Source organism: Oryctolagus cuniculus, chromosome 3 (genome assembly GCF_051225735.1).
Source record: "Oryctolagus cuniculus isolate XC-2025 breed Fujian yellow rabbit chromosome 3, ASM5122573v1, whole genome shotgun sequence".
In the NCBI taxonomy this organism is placed as follows: Eukaryota; Metazoa; Chordata; class Mammalia; order Lagomorpha; family Leporidae; genus Oryctolagus; species Oryctolagus cuniculus.
Window position 1 is genome coordinate 6,126,201 of NC_142869.1, and position 17,380 is coordinate 6,143,580.

Below are 17,380 nucleotides of genomic sequence, written 5' to 3' on the forward strand. Positions count from 1 at the left end.
GGAGTGAACTAGCAGATGGAAGATGTCCATCCGCCTCTTTCTCTAGCCTTTCAAATAAATAAATCTTTTATTAAGAAATGCAACTTAAGGGGCCAGCGCTGTGGCATAATGGGTAAAGCCACCACCTGCAGTGCCAGCATCCCATATGGACACCGGTTCAAGTACTGGCTGCTCCACTTCCAATCCAGCTCTCTGCTGTGGCCTGGGAAAGCAGTAGAAGATGGCCCAGGTCCTTGGGCCCCTGCACCCATGTGGGAGACCTGGAAGAAGCTCCTGGCTCCTGGCTTTGGATCAACTCAGCTCCGGCCATCGCAGCCAGTTGCGGAGTGAACCAGAGGATGAAGACCGACCGACCGACCGACCGACCTACCTCCCTCCCTCTCTCTCTCTCTCTCTCTCTCTGTATAACTCTGAATTTCAAATAAATAAAATCTGTTTAAAATGCAAATTAAAATTATAATAGGCATTTTTTCTTTACCAGCTCCACTGAGATAAAAAGTCTGATTACACAGCCTACTGATCCTCACATATAAATTAATACAATCCTCATGTATAAATTAATACAACTTTTATGGAGAACATTTGATAAAGTACATCAAGCTTTAAAATATGTATCTTTGACTTAATGACAGTTTCTCTATAAATGTATCCTATTCTATATGCACACGAGAAATACACAAATAACAAGGTTATTCATGGCCCCATTCATTGCAAAGACAGCAGACTGGAAATCACTCAAACAGCGATCAATACATACAAGACTGGTGGGAGACCGGCTATGGTGATTCTGGTCCATTCACAGAATGGAATACCACCAGCCATGAAGAAGACTGAAGCTGCTCTTTATGTTCCTGTGTGGAACAACCTCTAAGACAGCCTGTGTTAGTGAGAAAAGCAAACTGCCGGGATAGCGTGAGCACAGAGGGCAGAGGATTAGCCGCCTCTGCTGAAGGGGCCTCTGGTGACTGGGTACCAGTCCACACCTTTTTATTCTTGTAGCTCACATGTTGACTGTGCAGTGTTCTGGAAGTTCCTTTTACTAACACGCATGTTACCTTGGCCGTGAACACCACATCCATCGCATAGCCACCCACCTGCCCGTTCAGACTCCCCTACCCTTTCACACCAGTACTACAACCTGGTGACCTGAGAGGAAGACATGGCGTGGTACCTGCACAATCTGCCTGACCATACCCTGAGGAGAAACCAAGTCCCCCGCATTCGAAAAACAAGTGATTGACTCTGTCCCTGCCTGGGTGAGCAGCTAAGGCTGCCACTCCACGGGAGGGACAGCTGGTCAGCAGCCGGCCAATACCTTACTATACTCTGCTTTATGTACCTTGTCCAAGTCCCACCTACTCAAAAAATACCTACGAAAGCATTAAGTCTGAAACTTATCAAAATGCTAAGGACAGACAAAAGTGCGTTAGTAAGCACTGTATTTGAAATAAGAACTTTTGCTTCCAACTTTTGCCGTAAGTACACGAGCTTCCTAGAGATAGAAGAAAATACCTGGATACTCCAAACAAGTTGACAGCACCCAAGCCAGACAAGCCATCTTCAATGCCCAGGGAAGACCCACAAGTAGTGAGCTCTGAAATCACGGTGTAAGAAGCCACGCTGAGACATCCAGGTATGATTTCTCACTCGCAGAGCAGGGTGACTCCGGCTTATTTACACAGTGGCTGGCAGAACAGGGCCGTGACGCAGGGTGCTGGATGACACAGCGCTGGCACGACACGTGCAAGCGCTGGGTATGTTAAGGGATCGGTGTGATCCATCTCCCCCGCAATCTCACGAAAGGGGCATCTGGGGAGGAACAGGAACCTGCTGAGGGGCCTGCTCCAAGTCCCACAGCACGAGAGGTGGAGGCGTCAGAACAGGCTGGCTCCCGGCCCCTTCCCACAGCTGCTTCTCTGGAGGGCAGACACGACAGGAATACAATGCCAGGAACAGCAGAGGAGGGAGGCACCGGCACTCACTCACCAGCTTCACTCAGAACAGCGGTAGCGGGCTCCTCTCCTTCCCTTCCGGCAGAGGGACTGGCTGAGAGGATGGCCCGAGGACAGCAGTGACCTCTCGGTAAGTCATCCACTGGCTGCCCCTCCCACTCTGACTGGATTTCCCGAGTTCAAAATAGAAGGTGGACAAAGATGACATAGGGGATATGACAAATGTCCCATCAGGCTGCTACTAACCAGACTCCTTTCTAAACACAGATTCGTGAACAAGAACTTGAACAGCAAAAAGACCACGGCCCTGCAAGCTGTGTCAAGCTGCAACCACAGCCAAATCTAACAGTCCACGCAGTAATAAACGTGAGGCCCCGGGCCCCCAAGGGTCCAAAGGCCACTGCAGGCAGAGCACAGGAGGGGTGCGGGCAGGCCACTCAGCAGGGGTGGTGGGACACTCGCCCTGGATTTTATGGACCCAAATTCAGGTGGCGCGGAGGTGCTTCTCTCACTGAGCACGACTAAAGCCCCGGACATCACAAAACACACGAGAGGAGACCCTGAAAAGTGGAGAGAAGGCAGCAGGCGAACGAGGGGTGAGGCGCAGTGAGTATTCTGCACTTTCTGTTTGCGTTATCAGTCCTGTCTAGGAGCTGAAGCTGGTGGCAGGAAAGTCTGCTCTTTCCAGCCAGACGACGAGCAAAGGGGCAGCCGGACAAGACACAGCCACTAAAGCAGGGCCGTGCACAGCCACTCGCCTCCAGCACCCAGTCCTCCGGCTTGTAGCCGGAGAAGGCCAGGAAGACAGCCGGGGCTCTATCCCAGCCACCCAGCCATCAAGCAGGTGAAACACAGGCTCGTGGAACCATGTTCAACATCAGGAGTCATCAGGCAAATGTGAGCTGCACCGTGGCATGACTGGGATGTCGATGTGGCAACACCCACGCCGTGAGGATGCAGGTAACGGGCCCATGCTGGCACCGGCACGCTGCAACAGTTGGACACCCCAGCAATTACAGCTTCAGCCGGATCTCAGGGAAATAAAGATCTATGTTCCATAAGCATCTGTGCACAAATAATTACAGCAGCGTTATTCGAAATCACCCAAACCTGGGAACAACTCAGACGCCCATGAAGGGATAAGTGAGTGAACCAAATGGGTTCTGCCCGTACCGGGGAATACCACTCCGCAATGAAAAGGACCGGCTATGGATATACACAAAAGCCTGGCTTCTCCTGCAAATTGTGCTGTGTAAAAAGAAAAACCAATCTCAAAAGGTTACATACTGTATAACTTCATTTACATAACATTCTTGAAATAACAAAAACTAGTCAAACAAAGATTAGGGTTGCAGGCAAATGTGAGGCTATAAAAAGGACATCGGGAGGGATCCCTGTGGGGAAGAGAATGTTCTGGATCTTGACTGTGACAAAGTCAATGTCCTGTGTGATACTGGACTACAGCTGTGCACGGCAGGATACAGGACAATGGAGTGATGGGTACAAAGTATCCCAAAATCAAAAGTTCCATCAGAAGTAGGCAACCGGGGAGGGTGCTTGCCCTAGGTGTTGAGATGCCAGCTGAGACACTCACCGCCTATGGCAAAGCGCCTTGGTTTAAGTCCGGGCTTTGCTCCCAATTCTATCTTCATGCTAACGTGCATCCTGGGAGAACTAAGTAGAGTTCCAGACTCCGGGGCCATTGTGAGCATTTGAGAAGTGAACCAGGGGATGACAGGTCACACACACACACACACACACACACTTCAAGTGGCCACAAACATTTAAGACTACATTGGGAATCCAAGGGGCAACAGCAGAGCAATGCTGCATTTTTGAAAGACAAGGGTACACGCGGTCTCGCCCGGCACGAGTTAAAAGTAGTATCTTATCTCGTTAAAGGCCTTATTTGTAGGCAGTGCAAAAGCATGCGACCTGTAACCTACCAACAAAGTGTGACGAGGAGGAAAGCGGGCCAGGCCCCTCTGTGCCAGAGACCGCGTGGAAGCACCGCTGTGCCTGTGCAGTGAGCGCCTGAGCCACACGCCCAGCCCTGGAGCAGGTGCCCGTCACACAGCACCGGAGAGTGCTGGAAACAGCAGCATTCATTCATCAGCATGGTGGTGCTGAAGAAATCAGCGGAGTCGGGGCTGGGGGCGGGGGGTGTCAGCCACACATGGCCATGTCGGAATCCCGCTCCTGCCCTCCCAGCACCGGCAGAGGTCCACCCAGCACTGCCACCCGCTTCAACACCAGAGTGCACTCGGGAGCCTCCAGGGGCCTCCTGCCACTCACTCCCACCCACCTCCTCTCCCACGCTCATCCCTCATCTTCAGGCTCCAATTTCTTCCCCAGAAATGAGTTCAGGCAGTCTTTCACTGGAACAAATAACTAAGATCCCCGCTTCCATGGAGGCGAGGGTGAAAGCAGGCAGTAAACAAGCAATAGAAAGAAGTGACATGGTGTGGGGGTGGGTTCCTGCAGCAAAGACTTGGAGGAGATGAGGAGGGAGGGCTGCAGGCTGGGCAGGTGTCGGGGGCCAGCCTGGACAGGCCAGAGGTGGCAGGGGGCAAGGTCTCTAAGACCCTCGGCTTCTGCTCCGCGTAGGCCAGGGAGGCCTGCAGCGTGTGTAGGTGACGACTCAGGCCTACAGGCATCGCTCCCGTTGCTGCACTGCGACAGGGCAAGAGGCAGGAAGCCTCCTGGGAGACACCTCAGTGACAGCTGTGTTCTGAGGACCACAGGGCTCCCGAAACCAGATGGGGTGGGAGACCAGGAGCGGGGTCAACACGACGCCGGGACACCTGTGGGGGAAGCAGGCTCTGAGGCCCAGGGGTCTCATCGACAGCTCGCTCGGCCATGAGGGTTTCGTCTTGCCGTCAGCTTGGAACACGAAGGAAAGCTACAGCACAGGAGAAAGCCCATCTGTCGGATGTCACACTGCTGGTGGCAGTTTAAAAACATGCATGTTTGGGCAAGCAATGGGACGATGTCTAGTGCAGCTGACGACGCACACCCACGCAGCCAGACGTGGGTCAGAACGCCGTGGGTGCGCTGCCGCCATGGTGAGACCTAGAGAACACAGGTCAGCTCCTGGGCCAGCACTGTCATCCTCAGCTCAGCTCTACTGGTAAACAGCTCTGAGGCTCACACCCACCAATCAAACATCCTGACTTAACTCCGAGAATCAGGAACCAGTCGCTTTTAGACCTTGAACTTATTCAACGGCAGACACAGCCACGTGGATCAGCCTCAGAAACACACGGCTAGGGGAAAGGTCCACCATGAGACAGTTCACAGAGAAAGTTACACCGGCTAGCCAGTACTACCCATCGCTTACACCTACACACAAGTGCAAAGTGGGAAAAACGGCCAAATAAAGGAAAAACACCAAGCTTGGAATGGTGGTGGCCCTGGGGAGGGCAGACGGGAGGGCCCTGGATGGCAAAGAGAATACTGAGGACTCTGCACACAGATGTCCATCCGAAGACCTTCTGTGCAGTTTAATATTTTAGCACAACAGACACATGCAAAATGACCATGCCTTATAATTATAGTACAGCCATGCAGAAGCAATGCCAGGAGACGTGTTCTGCTGTGAGAATCAGGGTGGGGAAGGGGCATCCTGGCACCTACCTTCGGTTTTCCTTCACTCACATCCTCCGCCCGGCACGTGGCACCCAGGCTCACACGCCCCGGCCATGCCAACACCAGCTGCCATGCATGTCATGGCAGAACACTGTTAATCTGCCTCTCAAACTCCTTGCCCTGGCGTCAGTTCCTGAATCCTAAGTAGCTGGCTGGGTGTGAAGACAAGGCTGCCACTCTCTGAAGGCCGGAAGGAGAGGGGCTGGCTGGACCCCTCAGACAAGAGCTTTGGCAGGGGCACCCCAACCACGCAGGCTGCTGGTCTCCCAACACACCCCTTCCATGAGCACGAGTGTGCCACACCGCAAACTCACAGCACACCCCACACACTTCCACTCAGGATCCGCAGCGCACAGACACACGTGGCCAGATTCACCAAGACCGGAGGGGTACGAACCTGGGCAGGTGATGTGGCAGGACCACAGTGCCTGTTCTGAAGGCAGGAGGGTCGTCCCTCGGCACAAAGCTCAGACAGCCAGAATTCAGCACGAAGAAGCTTCTCTCACCGACAGACTTCTGTTTGGCTTGATGAGAACCAGAGAGTGTTTCTCCGTGCAATCACACCAAGCCTGTCACCTTCCACTTCTAAGAGAGGCCAGCCCTTACCAAGATACACAATTCCTTCCAATGGCCACACATTAGCTGCGGACCTTCGAGCTCATGGCCATGGTCAATGGCTCTGACCTGCCACTCTTTCCTCCTTCCGCACACTTTCCAACTGCTTGGAATCAAAGCGACTCAGCAAAACCACAAAATGCGTTTCGACACCAGTGGACAGCAACCTGTGGCTGTCTCAAGCAGCCGGAGACACGGGAGTCCCCCTCGGCACTGCACAGGCAGCCAGCGAGCAGAGTACAGAGGGGCCGTGTCCGGCAGGATCTGGAACTGGGAGACACTCTGCTAAATATAGCGCCCATCTGCTGGGCTTGGGAAGGTGGCCGAGAAAAGCGCCTGGCGCCCTCCGTGAGCTCTGTCACTTCCTGTTACTCACGTCCTGCTGTTCCCACACATCCAGCCTGGAGCCCCCATACATCACTCCCTACGCGGAGGCCCCCTGTGGCAGACCACCCACAGCAGACACGAACTTCCTCACGGAGCACCACACAGAACGAGGACAGACGCCACCCGCCAACAGGCTCCTGGAGACCACTGCGCAGGAAGAGCGTGCAGGCCCCGTGTCAGACTCTGTACGTCACCCTGCCTGTGCTCCCGACGAGGCGCCACCATCACGGCTGGCACGTGCCACCCATGGCAAGTGACTCTGCCCTGACGGTTCCTGCCTCCTGGGAACTCAGGAAGCCCAGGCACCGGGCAAAGCCAACTTGTTATCGACCACAACAAAAACGTTTTTAAAGGAACAAAAGGTAAAATGAAGCAAAAAGCGAAAGTTCTACCCAAAAATGAAACATGACCAGAACACTCAGTGTTGCTTTTGCAGTTGCATTTGCCCCTGCTTCCCTCAGCTGAGACGTGTGTCCAGCTGTAGAAAACGGCTGTCCTGGGGGATGGGAGCAGGAGGCAGGGTCGCCACCCGAGGTCTGGAGGTGGTGCCCCCCATGCAGACACAGCGAACACCGCGAGCAGCCCAGTCTCCAAAGCCGGGGACGGCTGTTACGCTCACGCCACAGGACAGCAGACGGCCAGCCTGACAAAGGGGGACGAGGGTGCCCAATTACGGACGCAGACGTTCACCACATCCTAATTTCAAAAGCAAGTATGTGTAACTGATCTCACCTCTGGTACGACTAAAGTGCATTTCCTGATGCTCAGGAAAAAAAGGTTTCTCTAACGTGGTACAACTGACATTCTGGGCCAGATTCTTTGCCGAGGGGCTACTCCCCCACAGAATGGAGTGCATTTGAGGATGTGGAGCAGTACCCTGGATTCTCCCCACAAACACCGGCAGTGTGAACTCCTCCACCGCCGCCAGGCATTCTCACCGCTCCCCGAGTTTGAGAATCACAAGTCTGTATAACAGTGTTTATCTCCAGAATCTCAGCAATGAGGTATTTGGGCAGTTTTTGTTTGTCTGCGTTTTCTGTATTCAATTCTCTTTCGTTAACATGTAATTTATAGGGGTGCAGTAGGTTAAAGCGCCAGCATCCCATATGGGCATCAGCTGGAGTCCTGCCTGCTCCACTTCCAATCCCACTCCTTGCTAATGACCCTGGGAAAACAGTAGAGAATGGCCCAAACACTCAGGACCCTGCACCCAAGTGGGAGTCCTGGAAGAAGCTCCTAGCTCCTGGCTTCATATTGGCTCAGCTCCAGCTTTTGGGGACATTTGGGGAGTGAACCAGCAAATGAAAGACCTCTCTCTGTGTTTTCCTTCTTTCTTTAACTCTTTCAAATAAATATTTTTAATGTAATTTATATAAAAAGGGAATAACAAAAAAATCTGAGCATCAGTAAAACACTGCAGGTGTTTTTGCTATAATGCAGGATTTGAGTTCCTGAAAACCCTCCCACTGCAAAAGCTAACAACAAGAATAAGTAATTTCATGGGAAAAGATGAGCTGGGATAAGCAGGCAAATCCTATACAACTCTGTAATTAAGCACTAATGAAACAACAGTAATTCCTATTTTAAAAGAAAAAATGCATTAGTACAATTTTTAAAAATACATAAAGCTGGGGCCGGCATTTGGCACAGTGGTTAAGATGCACACGGGACACCCACATCTCACATCGCAGAGCCTGAGTTCAAGTCCCAGCTCTGCTCCTGATTCCAGCTTCCTGCCAATGCGCACTCGGGAGGCGGCCCCTGGCAGCTCAGGGAGACCCAGACTGAGTTTCTGACTCCCAGCTTTGGCCTGGACCAACTCTGTCCATCACAGGCATTTGGCAAATGAAACAGCACGAGGAGGCTCTCTGACTCTCTGCCTCTCGAGTGAGTGAGTAAGTCAGTCAGTGAGTCAGTCAGTAACTGAATAAATGACCACAGCAAATACAGAACTTCACCTTGATGGACAGAAGCCCCGGTAGCCAAGTTACAGAAATGAGGCAAAATGTGCCAGGAGCTAAGAAACAAACAGCAACTGCAGGCAGCACTTGCGGGCACACTGAGCAGGAGGGAGGAGGGTAGAGGCCGGAGTCAGGGCTGTGCCCTCCCTGGCTGGCTGCCGCCTGCACTTGGCGGCCTTGGCTTTCAGCCACAGGGTCAGTGCCCTTCTCGCTGGAGAAACACACCTCAGCACAGCAGATATGAGCTCAGAGTCCTCGGCTGCCACCTGGGAGTCCCAGTGACACGAAACTGAAACAAGAGCTCCCTGGCGGTCCAGGGAGTGGGGAGGGGACGGGGAGCAGCCACCGCACTGCCACCCAGTGTCCATCATGTGTCTCTGGGAAGTCCACCTCCAGCAGCACCACAACTAACAAGCATCAAAGAAAAAAGGCTCTCAGCATCCCCACTGCCCAAGGCCCAGCAAGCACTCCTGTGCCACTAAGGTCAACCTGAGCTCTGGCTCCACTGGGCAGGTGGAGCCCTGGGGACAAAGTCTGTCCCCACCTCCGTTTATGGCTCACGGAGGACTCCTCAGGCTCAGCACTTCCACTGGCAAAGCCACCAGCCCACTTGTGCAGACACAAAGGAAATGCCAGCAAGGAGGACAACAAGTCGGCAGACTTCTTACACGAAGGGGCCGATCTACACTCACTCCTAAAACCGGGGTTAGGACGGCGAGTTTCACATTACGTGCATTTCACTATGCACCCAATGAAAAAACTTAAAAATTGGGAAAACAGTGTATGTTTTAAAAAAAAAAAAGTGTAAAAGGCAGGACGCAGCCTGGAAACCTGAGCGTTCACATCCCCGTGGTGTGACTGAAGGCTTCTCTTCCTTCTTTTCCTTCTGTCTGCGTTCTCAAACAATCCACAGTAAACGGTGTTTGTATGTATGCCTTTTCCTTGTCATGACCTTACATACGCCTTGTCTTTTTCCTGCAAAAAGCAATGTCTGCGACAATTACTCAGGTGCTCACCAAGTGACTCTGCCATCCGGCTGTCCTCTAACTGGGCCTCAGTCAAATACCAGCCCTGCAGCCCACATACCGAAGGAGACACGAGAGCCCGTACCACCAGGCAGGGGCGGCGACCAGTAGCCACCCTGCTGGGCCCAGCAGCAGGTGTCCTGCACCCAAAGGTGATCTTTGGAGGGGAACCTCATCGGAAGAGCAATTAGATAGAAAAGCAGCAGGAACCCAGGTCTGTCCACCGCGGCCTGCTGCACAGGCCGGAAACTGCTAGCCTCTGGCCCCCCCGCAAGAGAAAATGAAACCTCAACCACCTCACATAAGCCGTTGTCACTGGGCTCTTCTGCTAGCAGCCTGCTACAGTTCAGAGTTGGGGTGAGTGCGCCCCCAAGGGTTCCTGAGCTGGAGGCTTAGTCCTCAGGGTGAGGGTGGTGATGCTGGAAGGCGCGGCACCCGTATGGAGACCCAGGGCTGGGTGCAGAGCGCCTCAGCACACTGACGCATCACCCTCAGAATGGACAAACAGCTCCTGTGGCTCCCTGGCTTGCCCCACAGCAAGCTGGTAGAAGAGCGAGCACAGCCCCGGCTACCTGCCTGCAGAGTGACTCCCACTCTCACATGCACCAGGCCAAGCCACTGGGGCTGCCCAATCGTGGACTTTCAGTCTCCCAACCTGTGAACTAAAGAAACTTTTCGTTGGGGGAGAGAGAGAGAGAGAGAGAAACTCTTCCATCTGCAATTCACTCCCCAAATAGCTGGAGCTGTGCCAGTCCAAAGCCAGGAGCTTCTTTCGGGTCTCCCACATGGGTGCAGGAGCCCAAGCACCCGGACCATCCTAAGCTGCTTTCCCAGGCACATTAGCAGGGAGCTGGATCAGAAGTGGAACAGACGGGACTTGACCATATGGAATGCTGGTGTTGCAGGCAGCGGCTTTATCTGCTAAGCCACAACGTCACTCCCCGTGTTTGAGAATCACAAGTCTGTATAACAGTGTTTATCTCTAGAATCTCAGCAATGAGGTATTTGGGCATTTCTTCTCTTTACAAAGTATTTCATTACAAGGTGAGTGTTTGGCATAGCATTGGGCGCTGCCTGGGATACCCACAGGCCATACTGAAAATGCCTGGGTTTAAATCTCAGCTCAGGCTCCCATTTCCAGCTGCCTGCTAATGTATACCCTGGAAGCCAACAGGGGCTGGGTCTTGGCCACCTATACGGGAGGTCTGGATTGAGCTCCCAGCTTCAGCCTGGCCAGTCCAAGTCATTGCAGACATTTGAGGAGTAAACTGGCAAAGGGAGATCTCTTTCTCCCTATATCTCACATACACAATATTTTTTAAAAAGAACTTCATTATAGTAACAAAAAACAGACTACGATGCCCACAACTACTACTCAGCATCACACAGGGAGGAAGACCACACAGAAATGGGCACTTGTTATCCTCCAGATGCCAAGTAACTTGATTTAAGCCACTAGATAAGCATCGAAAATCTTAGACTCAAAAAGGTAGCAACACCAGGGAGCCTTCTAAAAGGTAACAAGTCAGAAAGGATAACAGGGGCCGGCGCCGTGGCTCACTAGGCTAATCCTCCGCCTTGCGGCACCAGCACACCAGGTTCTAGTGCTGGTCGGGGCGCCGGATTCTGTCCCGGTTGCCCCTCTTCCAGGCCAGCTCTCTGCTGTGGCCAGGGAGTGCAGTGGAGGATGGCCCAAATACTTGGGCCCTGCACCCGATGGGAAACCAGGAGAAGAACTTGGCTCATGCCTTCGGATCAGCGCAGTGTGCCAGCCGCAGCGCACCAGCCGTGGCGGCCATTGGAGGGTGAACCAATGGCAAAGGAAGACCTTTCTCTCCATCTCGCGCTCTCTCTCTCACTGTCCACTCTGCCTGTCAATAAATAAATAAATAAATAAATAGAAATGATAACAGTGCAAATCAAACCTGGGGCTAGCAGTCAGGGATGGGCCAACAGTAGCCTGCCGCCTGCCTTTTTAAATAAAGTTTTACTGGAACACAGCCACGCCCACTCACTTCCATACTGCCCAGGCTGCCACACAGGCCACACTGCAACAGCACAACTGAGGAGGTGCCAGAGAGCGCCCCAGCCACGAAGCCTAAGCTGTCCGGCTGTTTACAGAACAGGTCTGTTGCTAACGACTGGCAGAAAGCGCTGGCTGGACGTACCCTGGAAAAATGCAAAGGCAATCCGAGCTGCAGAACTTTATCAGAAACTTGTACCTTGTCCCCCTTTTCTCTGCCCCTGCCTCTACAGAGGAGGGGTCTCCTCTGGTTCCCAGAGGAAGCTGAGCGCCTGCCAGTACTCTACTGAGTCAGTACGTGTTCGGTAACTGCGGGATTTAACCCCCCGTTACACAGCCACATCTCAAAACTATTAATACCCTCCCACTTATTAAGTAACTTAGTGTGAGAAACCTTACAGAAGTAGAAAGTCCTACAAACACACAGCACAGCCCTAACACACCCTACCCTACTCCGTGGGGAGGCTGAAACAGAGTTCACCCTGTGGACTGTGCTTTTCGTCTGGACACCTGCTGAAGTCACACCGCTGCCTGTGGGAGGGGCAAGTGGGCTCTCAAGTTTGGCTCCTGGGAAAGGAGGAGGCCAGCAGGAGCTGAACCCCAAGTGTGGGTGCTCCTGCCCCTCTCAGGCCCCCAGGCAGGAACCAGCAGCGGGACCACCTCCTTCCTTCCAGCCTTGCAGCATGCAGGCGGGACAGTCGTGTCCCCTCCTCCAAAGTTAACCAAAGGCAACGTCTTCAAACCACTACTGCGTTTGTTAAAAACGCATCACGAAGTCAAGATTTCACACAGGGCTCGGAAGACTGAGACAGTGCTCCTGCAGTCACTCGGTGGTCCCATGGTCCTGCTCAGGACCCCTCACTCGAATCCATCTTTTCCAGCCTCACCTCACACCTTGGGGAGAGGGCGCCCACAGAAGATGCTGACTCGCCAACAAGGCCACTGCTTGTCCAAGTCACCTCGTCCAGGCACATCGCTAACCGTGGGGCTCCCTCCTTGAGGGACTGAATGCCCACCTGATGACCCTGGTGGTGGAGGGAGCTGTGTGTGCTGGCACAGGAACCGGGCAAGCTAATTAGCATGGGTCTGTGGCCTTCAACTCTAGGCTTGGAAGGACATGCGCCATGAGAAGCACTGGTGCCTCATCTCTGACAAGGGAGCCCCTCACTCCCAGGTCCAACCACGGTGGCTGCCCGAGATGCATGAAGATCTAGCCTCCCTTAAGATGCAAAGGGTAAGTAGGCAAAGACCCCTCCCACAGACTGGGGGGGTGGGGGGTCCGAATCACCCTGTCCTCTGCAGCTCCCTCGTTGACTCGTGTTCAGTTCGGGGTTTGTCTCGTGTAAGCTGTACAGGAAGGAGCCCCACACGGGGTCTTGTGCCCACCAGAGGAATCCTCCCTAGTCTAGAGCCACCCCTTCCAAACTACAGTCGGATGCTCAAAGACGTCTTAGCCCCTTCCTCTGGCCAAGCTTGCAATGGCTTCCTTGCATTCTCTAGCATCTCAAGTAGTTAGTAACAACGAAAAGTAATTCCAACTATGGAATTTTACATTCTGAAAGACCAGAACGGAAAAAGGCTAACAATATGTTTCCACTGGCAAGCTTTGACTCAGGGCCGGTCTGCCAGGGCCGCGCACACAGCACAGGAATGGGAGCAGCTGGTGGGAGGGCCGGGCCGGAGGGTGGCTGAGGGAGGCAGCCTGACTCAGGGCTGTCCTCTTTGTCACAGCACAGCTGAGGCACCACCCATGTACCTGGAGGAGAAAGAGGGTTCCTGGAGATGCCGAGGGACAGAGACACTACAACAACAACGGACCCAACAGCTACGTACAGAAGCTGCTCCGTCCCAGGGGCACGGGAACAGAGGCTGACGAGTCCCAGAACACCCCTTTTCACATAAAATTCACGCTGCTCCTTCCAACAGATGCAAGTCAGAGGGGAAAGGAAGGGGAGGCATGAAATGTCAACCAGACACAAGAAACAAAAAATTGAAGAGGTTACATCCATGTAAAAAAGTCAACTTGTGGGGCCAGTACTGTAGCATAAGTTAAAGCTGCCATTTATGATGTTGCCATCCCATCTGGGCACCGGTTCTTGTCCCAGCTGCTCTACTTCCAATCCAGCTTCCTGCTAATGCACCTGGGGAAAGTAGCAGAGGACGGCCCAAGTGCTTGGGACCCTGCCACCCAACTGGAAGGCCTGCATTAAGCTCCTGGTTTCCGGCTCCTGGCTTTGGCCAGGCTCAGCCCCGGCTGTTGTGGCCATTTGTTGTGCTCACTTGGGAAGTGAACCAGTGGATGGAAGACTTCTCTCTGTGTATCTCTCCGTCTATCTAACTCTTCCAAATGAATAAATCTTAAAAAAAAAAAAAAAACCTCAATTGCGTTCCAAAAATTGTAAAAGGTATCATTGAAGCCCTTTCCAAAAAGAAATTTCCACTCTCACAAGGTTTCAATGGAAAAATCTAGCAAGCACTTAAGAAAGGAATAACACCAAACCCATAAACTTGATCAGAAAGCAGAAGGAAAACACGGATCCTCCATCGTCATGATGCTGGTTTCTGTTTCCTGATGTCGGCTCACCCTAAGTACCAAGTCCTGCCGAAGACAGGGGGAGAGAGACAGAGACAACCCCACACCAACAGCCCTCGTGCCTAAGAACATCAAAACCTTAAAACAAAGTCACAGCAAATTCAATCTAACACACACATCACAGATCCTCAGGAAACACATCATGAGCAAATATTCTTCAAGTGCTTACTCCAGGAATGCAAGCTTGGTTTAAATTTGAAAAATCAATTTAGTTTATCCTTTCAGTCAAAAAGAAAAACATATGATCAAGGCCAGCGCTGTGGCGTAGCAGGTAAGGCCGCTGCCTGCAATGCCAGCATCCCATATGGGGCCGGTTCGAGTTCTGGGGACCCTGCACCCGTGGGGGAGATCCAGAAGAAGCTCCAGGCTCCTGGCTTTGAATCGGCACAGCTCTGGCCATTGTGGCCATCTGGGGAATGAACTAGCGGATGGAAGACTTTCTGTCTCTTTCTCTCGCTCTCTCTCTCTCTGCCTCTGCGTAACTCTTTCGAATAAATAAATAAACCTTAAAAAATGATCACTTCAGTAGATACACAAAAGCAAAAACACAATAAATTCTCAGCAACAGTAGTTCGATCGGTAGCGGGAGCGGAGAGCGGACCCCAGAGAGCCCTGAGCAGCCCCACCGCCGCCGCCGGCCTAGTTACCATCACACCCCGGGAGGAGCCACAGCTGCTGCAGCCGGCCCCAGTCACCATCACCGCAACTATGAGCAGCGAGGCCGAGACCCAGCAGCCGCCCGCCGCCCCCGCCCTCAGCGCCCCGAAACCAAGCCCGGCACCACGGGCAGCGGCGCAGGGAGCGGTGGCCCGGGCGGCCTCACATCGGCGGCGCCCGCCGGCGGGGACAAGAAGGTCATCGCAACGAAGGTTTTGGGAACAGTAAAATGGTTCAATGTAAGGAACGGATATGGTTTCATCAACAGGAATGACACCAAGGAAGATGTATTTGTACACCAGACTGCCATAAAGAAGAATAACCCCAGGAAGTACCTTCGCAGTGTAGGAGATGGAGAGACTGTGGAGTTTGATGTTGTTGAAGGAGAAAAGGGTGCGGAGGCAGCAAATGTTACAGGTCCTGGTGGAGTTCCAGTGCAAGGCAGTAAATATGCAGCAGACCGTAACCATTATAGACGCTACCCACGTCGTAGGGGTCCTCCACGCAATTACCAGCAGAATTACCAGAATAGTGAGAGTGGGGAAAAGAATGAGGGATCGGAGAGCGCTCCCCAAGGCCAGGCCCAACAACGCCGGCCCTACCGCAGGCGAAGGTTCCCACCTTACTACATGCGGAGGCCCTATGGGCGTCGACCACAGTATTCCAACCCTCCTGTGCAGGGAGAAGTGATGGAAGGTGCTGACAACCAGGGTGCAGGAGAACAAGGTAGACCAGTGAGACAGAATATGTATCGGGGTTATAGACCACGATTCCGCAGAGGTCCTCCTCGCCAAAGACAGCCTAGAGAGGACGGCAATGAAGAAGACAAGGAAAACCAAGGAGATGAGACCCAGGGTCAGCAGCCACCTCAGCGTCGGTACCGCCGCAACTTCAACTACCGACGCAGACACCCAGATAACCCTAAACCACAAGATGGCAAAGAGACAAAAGCAGCCGATCCACCAGCTGAGAATTCGTCCGCTCCCGAGGCTGAGCAGGGCGGGGCTGAGTAAATGCCGGCTTAACATCTCTACCATCATCCGGTTTAGTCATCCAACAAGAAGAAATGAATATGAAATTCCAGCAATAAGAAATGAACAAAAGATTGGAGCTGAAGACCTTAAGTTCTTGCTTTTTGCCCGTTGACCAGATTACTAGAACTATCTGCATTATCTATGCAGCATGGGGTTTTTATTATTTTTACCTAAAGATGTCTCTTTTTGGTAACGACAAACGTGTTTTTTAAAAAAGCCTGGTTTTTCTCAATACACCTTTAAAGGTTTTTAAATTGTTTCATATCTGGTCAAGTTGAGATTTTTAAGAACTTCATTTTTAATTTGTAATAAAAGTTTACAACTTGATTTTTTCAAAAAAGTCAACAAACTGCAAGCACCTGCTAATAAAGGTCTTAAATAAAAAAAAAAATTCTCAGCAACAAATAAAGATCATTCTCAAACTGATAAAAGCTATCTACAGTTGAGATCACACTTTTTGGTGGAAGACTAACTACCTCCTGTCAAAATCGGAAAAAATGAAAGGATTCCTGCTTTCACCATTCCCACTCTTTATTTACTGGCCATTGTAGCTTTTGCAACAAGGGAAGAAAAAGAAACAAAAGGCACCGAGGTTAGAAAGGGAGAAGCCAAACTGTCCCTGTTTGCATTTAGATATTCCAGGACCTCCACACAGCTACAACCGGAACTGCCAAGGATCAGTGTGCAAGGTCACAAGAGGCACTGCATGCTCACACCTGAGCAGCACACAATCAGAAGTAAACAATCCCACTTATTTAATAGGAGCAAAAACCCAAACTACGTAGGAACGAACCTAACAAAAGACATTAAAGACCTTTACACGGAGAACTACAAAACATGGCTGAAATTAAAGAACAGGCAAGTAACAGGAAGATGTGCTCATAGAATGAAGACTCAAGATCAATTTTTCTCAAATTGATATTTTTCTCAATGCAATCTCAATCAACAATTAAGCAGGTATAATTGACAGAAACTGGCCCATTAATTTTAAATTTCTGTGAAAATGCTAAGGAGTTAGAATTACCACAGCAATTTTAAGGGAAAAGAGTTTTTATTTATTAAAGAGACATTTCTTCCTCCATTGACCTTTGTCATGAGTCAGCTGACTTTGAGAGTATTTATTCTACCTGATTTCAACACTTACTATAAAGCGACGGTAGTCACTGAAGTATGGGGGACGGGGGTGCGATGTTGTGACACAGTGGGTTAGGCTGCTGCCTGCAATACAGGCATCCCATGAGTGCCAGTTCCAATCCAGCTCCCTGCTAATGCACCCGGGAAAGCAGCGGAAGATGGCCCACGTGGTTGGGTCCCTGCACCCACATGGGCGACACAAATGGAGATGGAGTCCCAGGCTCCTGGCTTCAGCATGGCCCAACCCAGCCACTGTAACAATTTGGGGAGTAAATCAGCAATGGGAGATCTCTCTGCTTCTCCTTCTAACTCTGCCTTTCAAATAAATTAATCTTTAAATAAATAAAGTAT

At 51.8% G+C, this 17,380-nt stretch overlaps 2 protein-coding genes across 9 annotated transcripts in view; one reads left to right on the forward strand and one right to left on the reverse strand.

Moving 5' to 3' along the window:
• Positions 1–17,380, reverse strand: part of DGKD (diacylglycerol kinase delta) — a 114,886-nt gene that overhangs the window by 33,820 nt on the left and 63,686 nt on the right. Inside the window, exon 1 of one of the 8 annotated variants that reach the window (XM_089328897.1) lies at positions 5,998–6,124. The exons of the other annotated variants lie outside the window; for them this stretch is intronic. The gene's annotated coding sequence lies outside the window, so the exon portion shown is untranslated. Of the gene's footprint in view, positions 1–5,997; positions 6,125–17,380 lie in introns of those variants that run through there. 8 annotated transcript variants of the gene reach the window in all.
• On the forward strand, positions 14,776–16,286 carry LOC100345633 (Y-box-binding protein 1-like). The gene is given in 2 exon segments (XM_089328904.1): positions 14,776–14,964; positions 14,967–16,286. Coding segments are annotated over 2 exon segments (960 nt in total). The 5' UTR covers positions 14,776–14,912; the 3' UTR covers positions 15,875–16,286.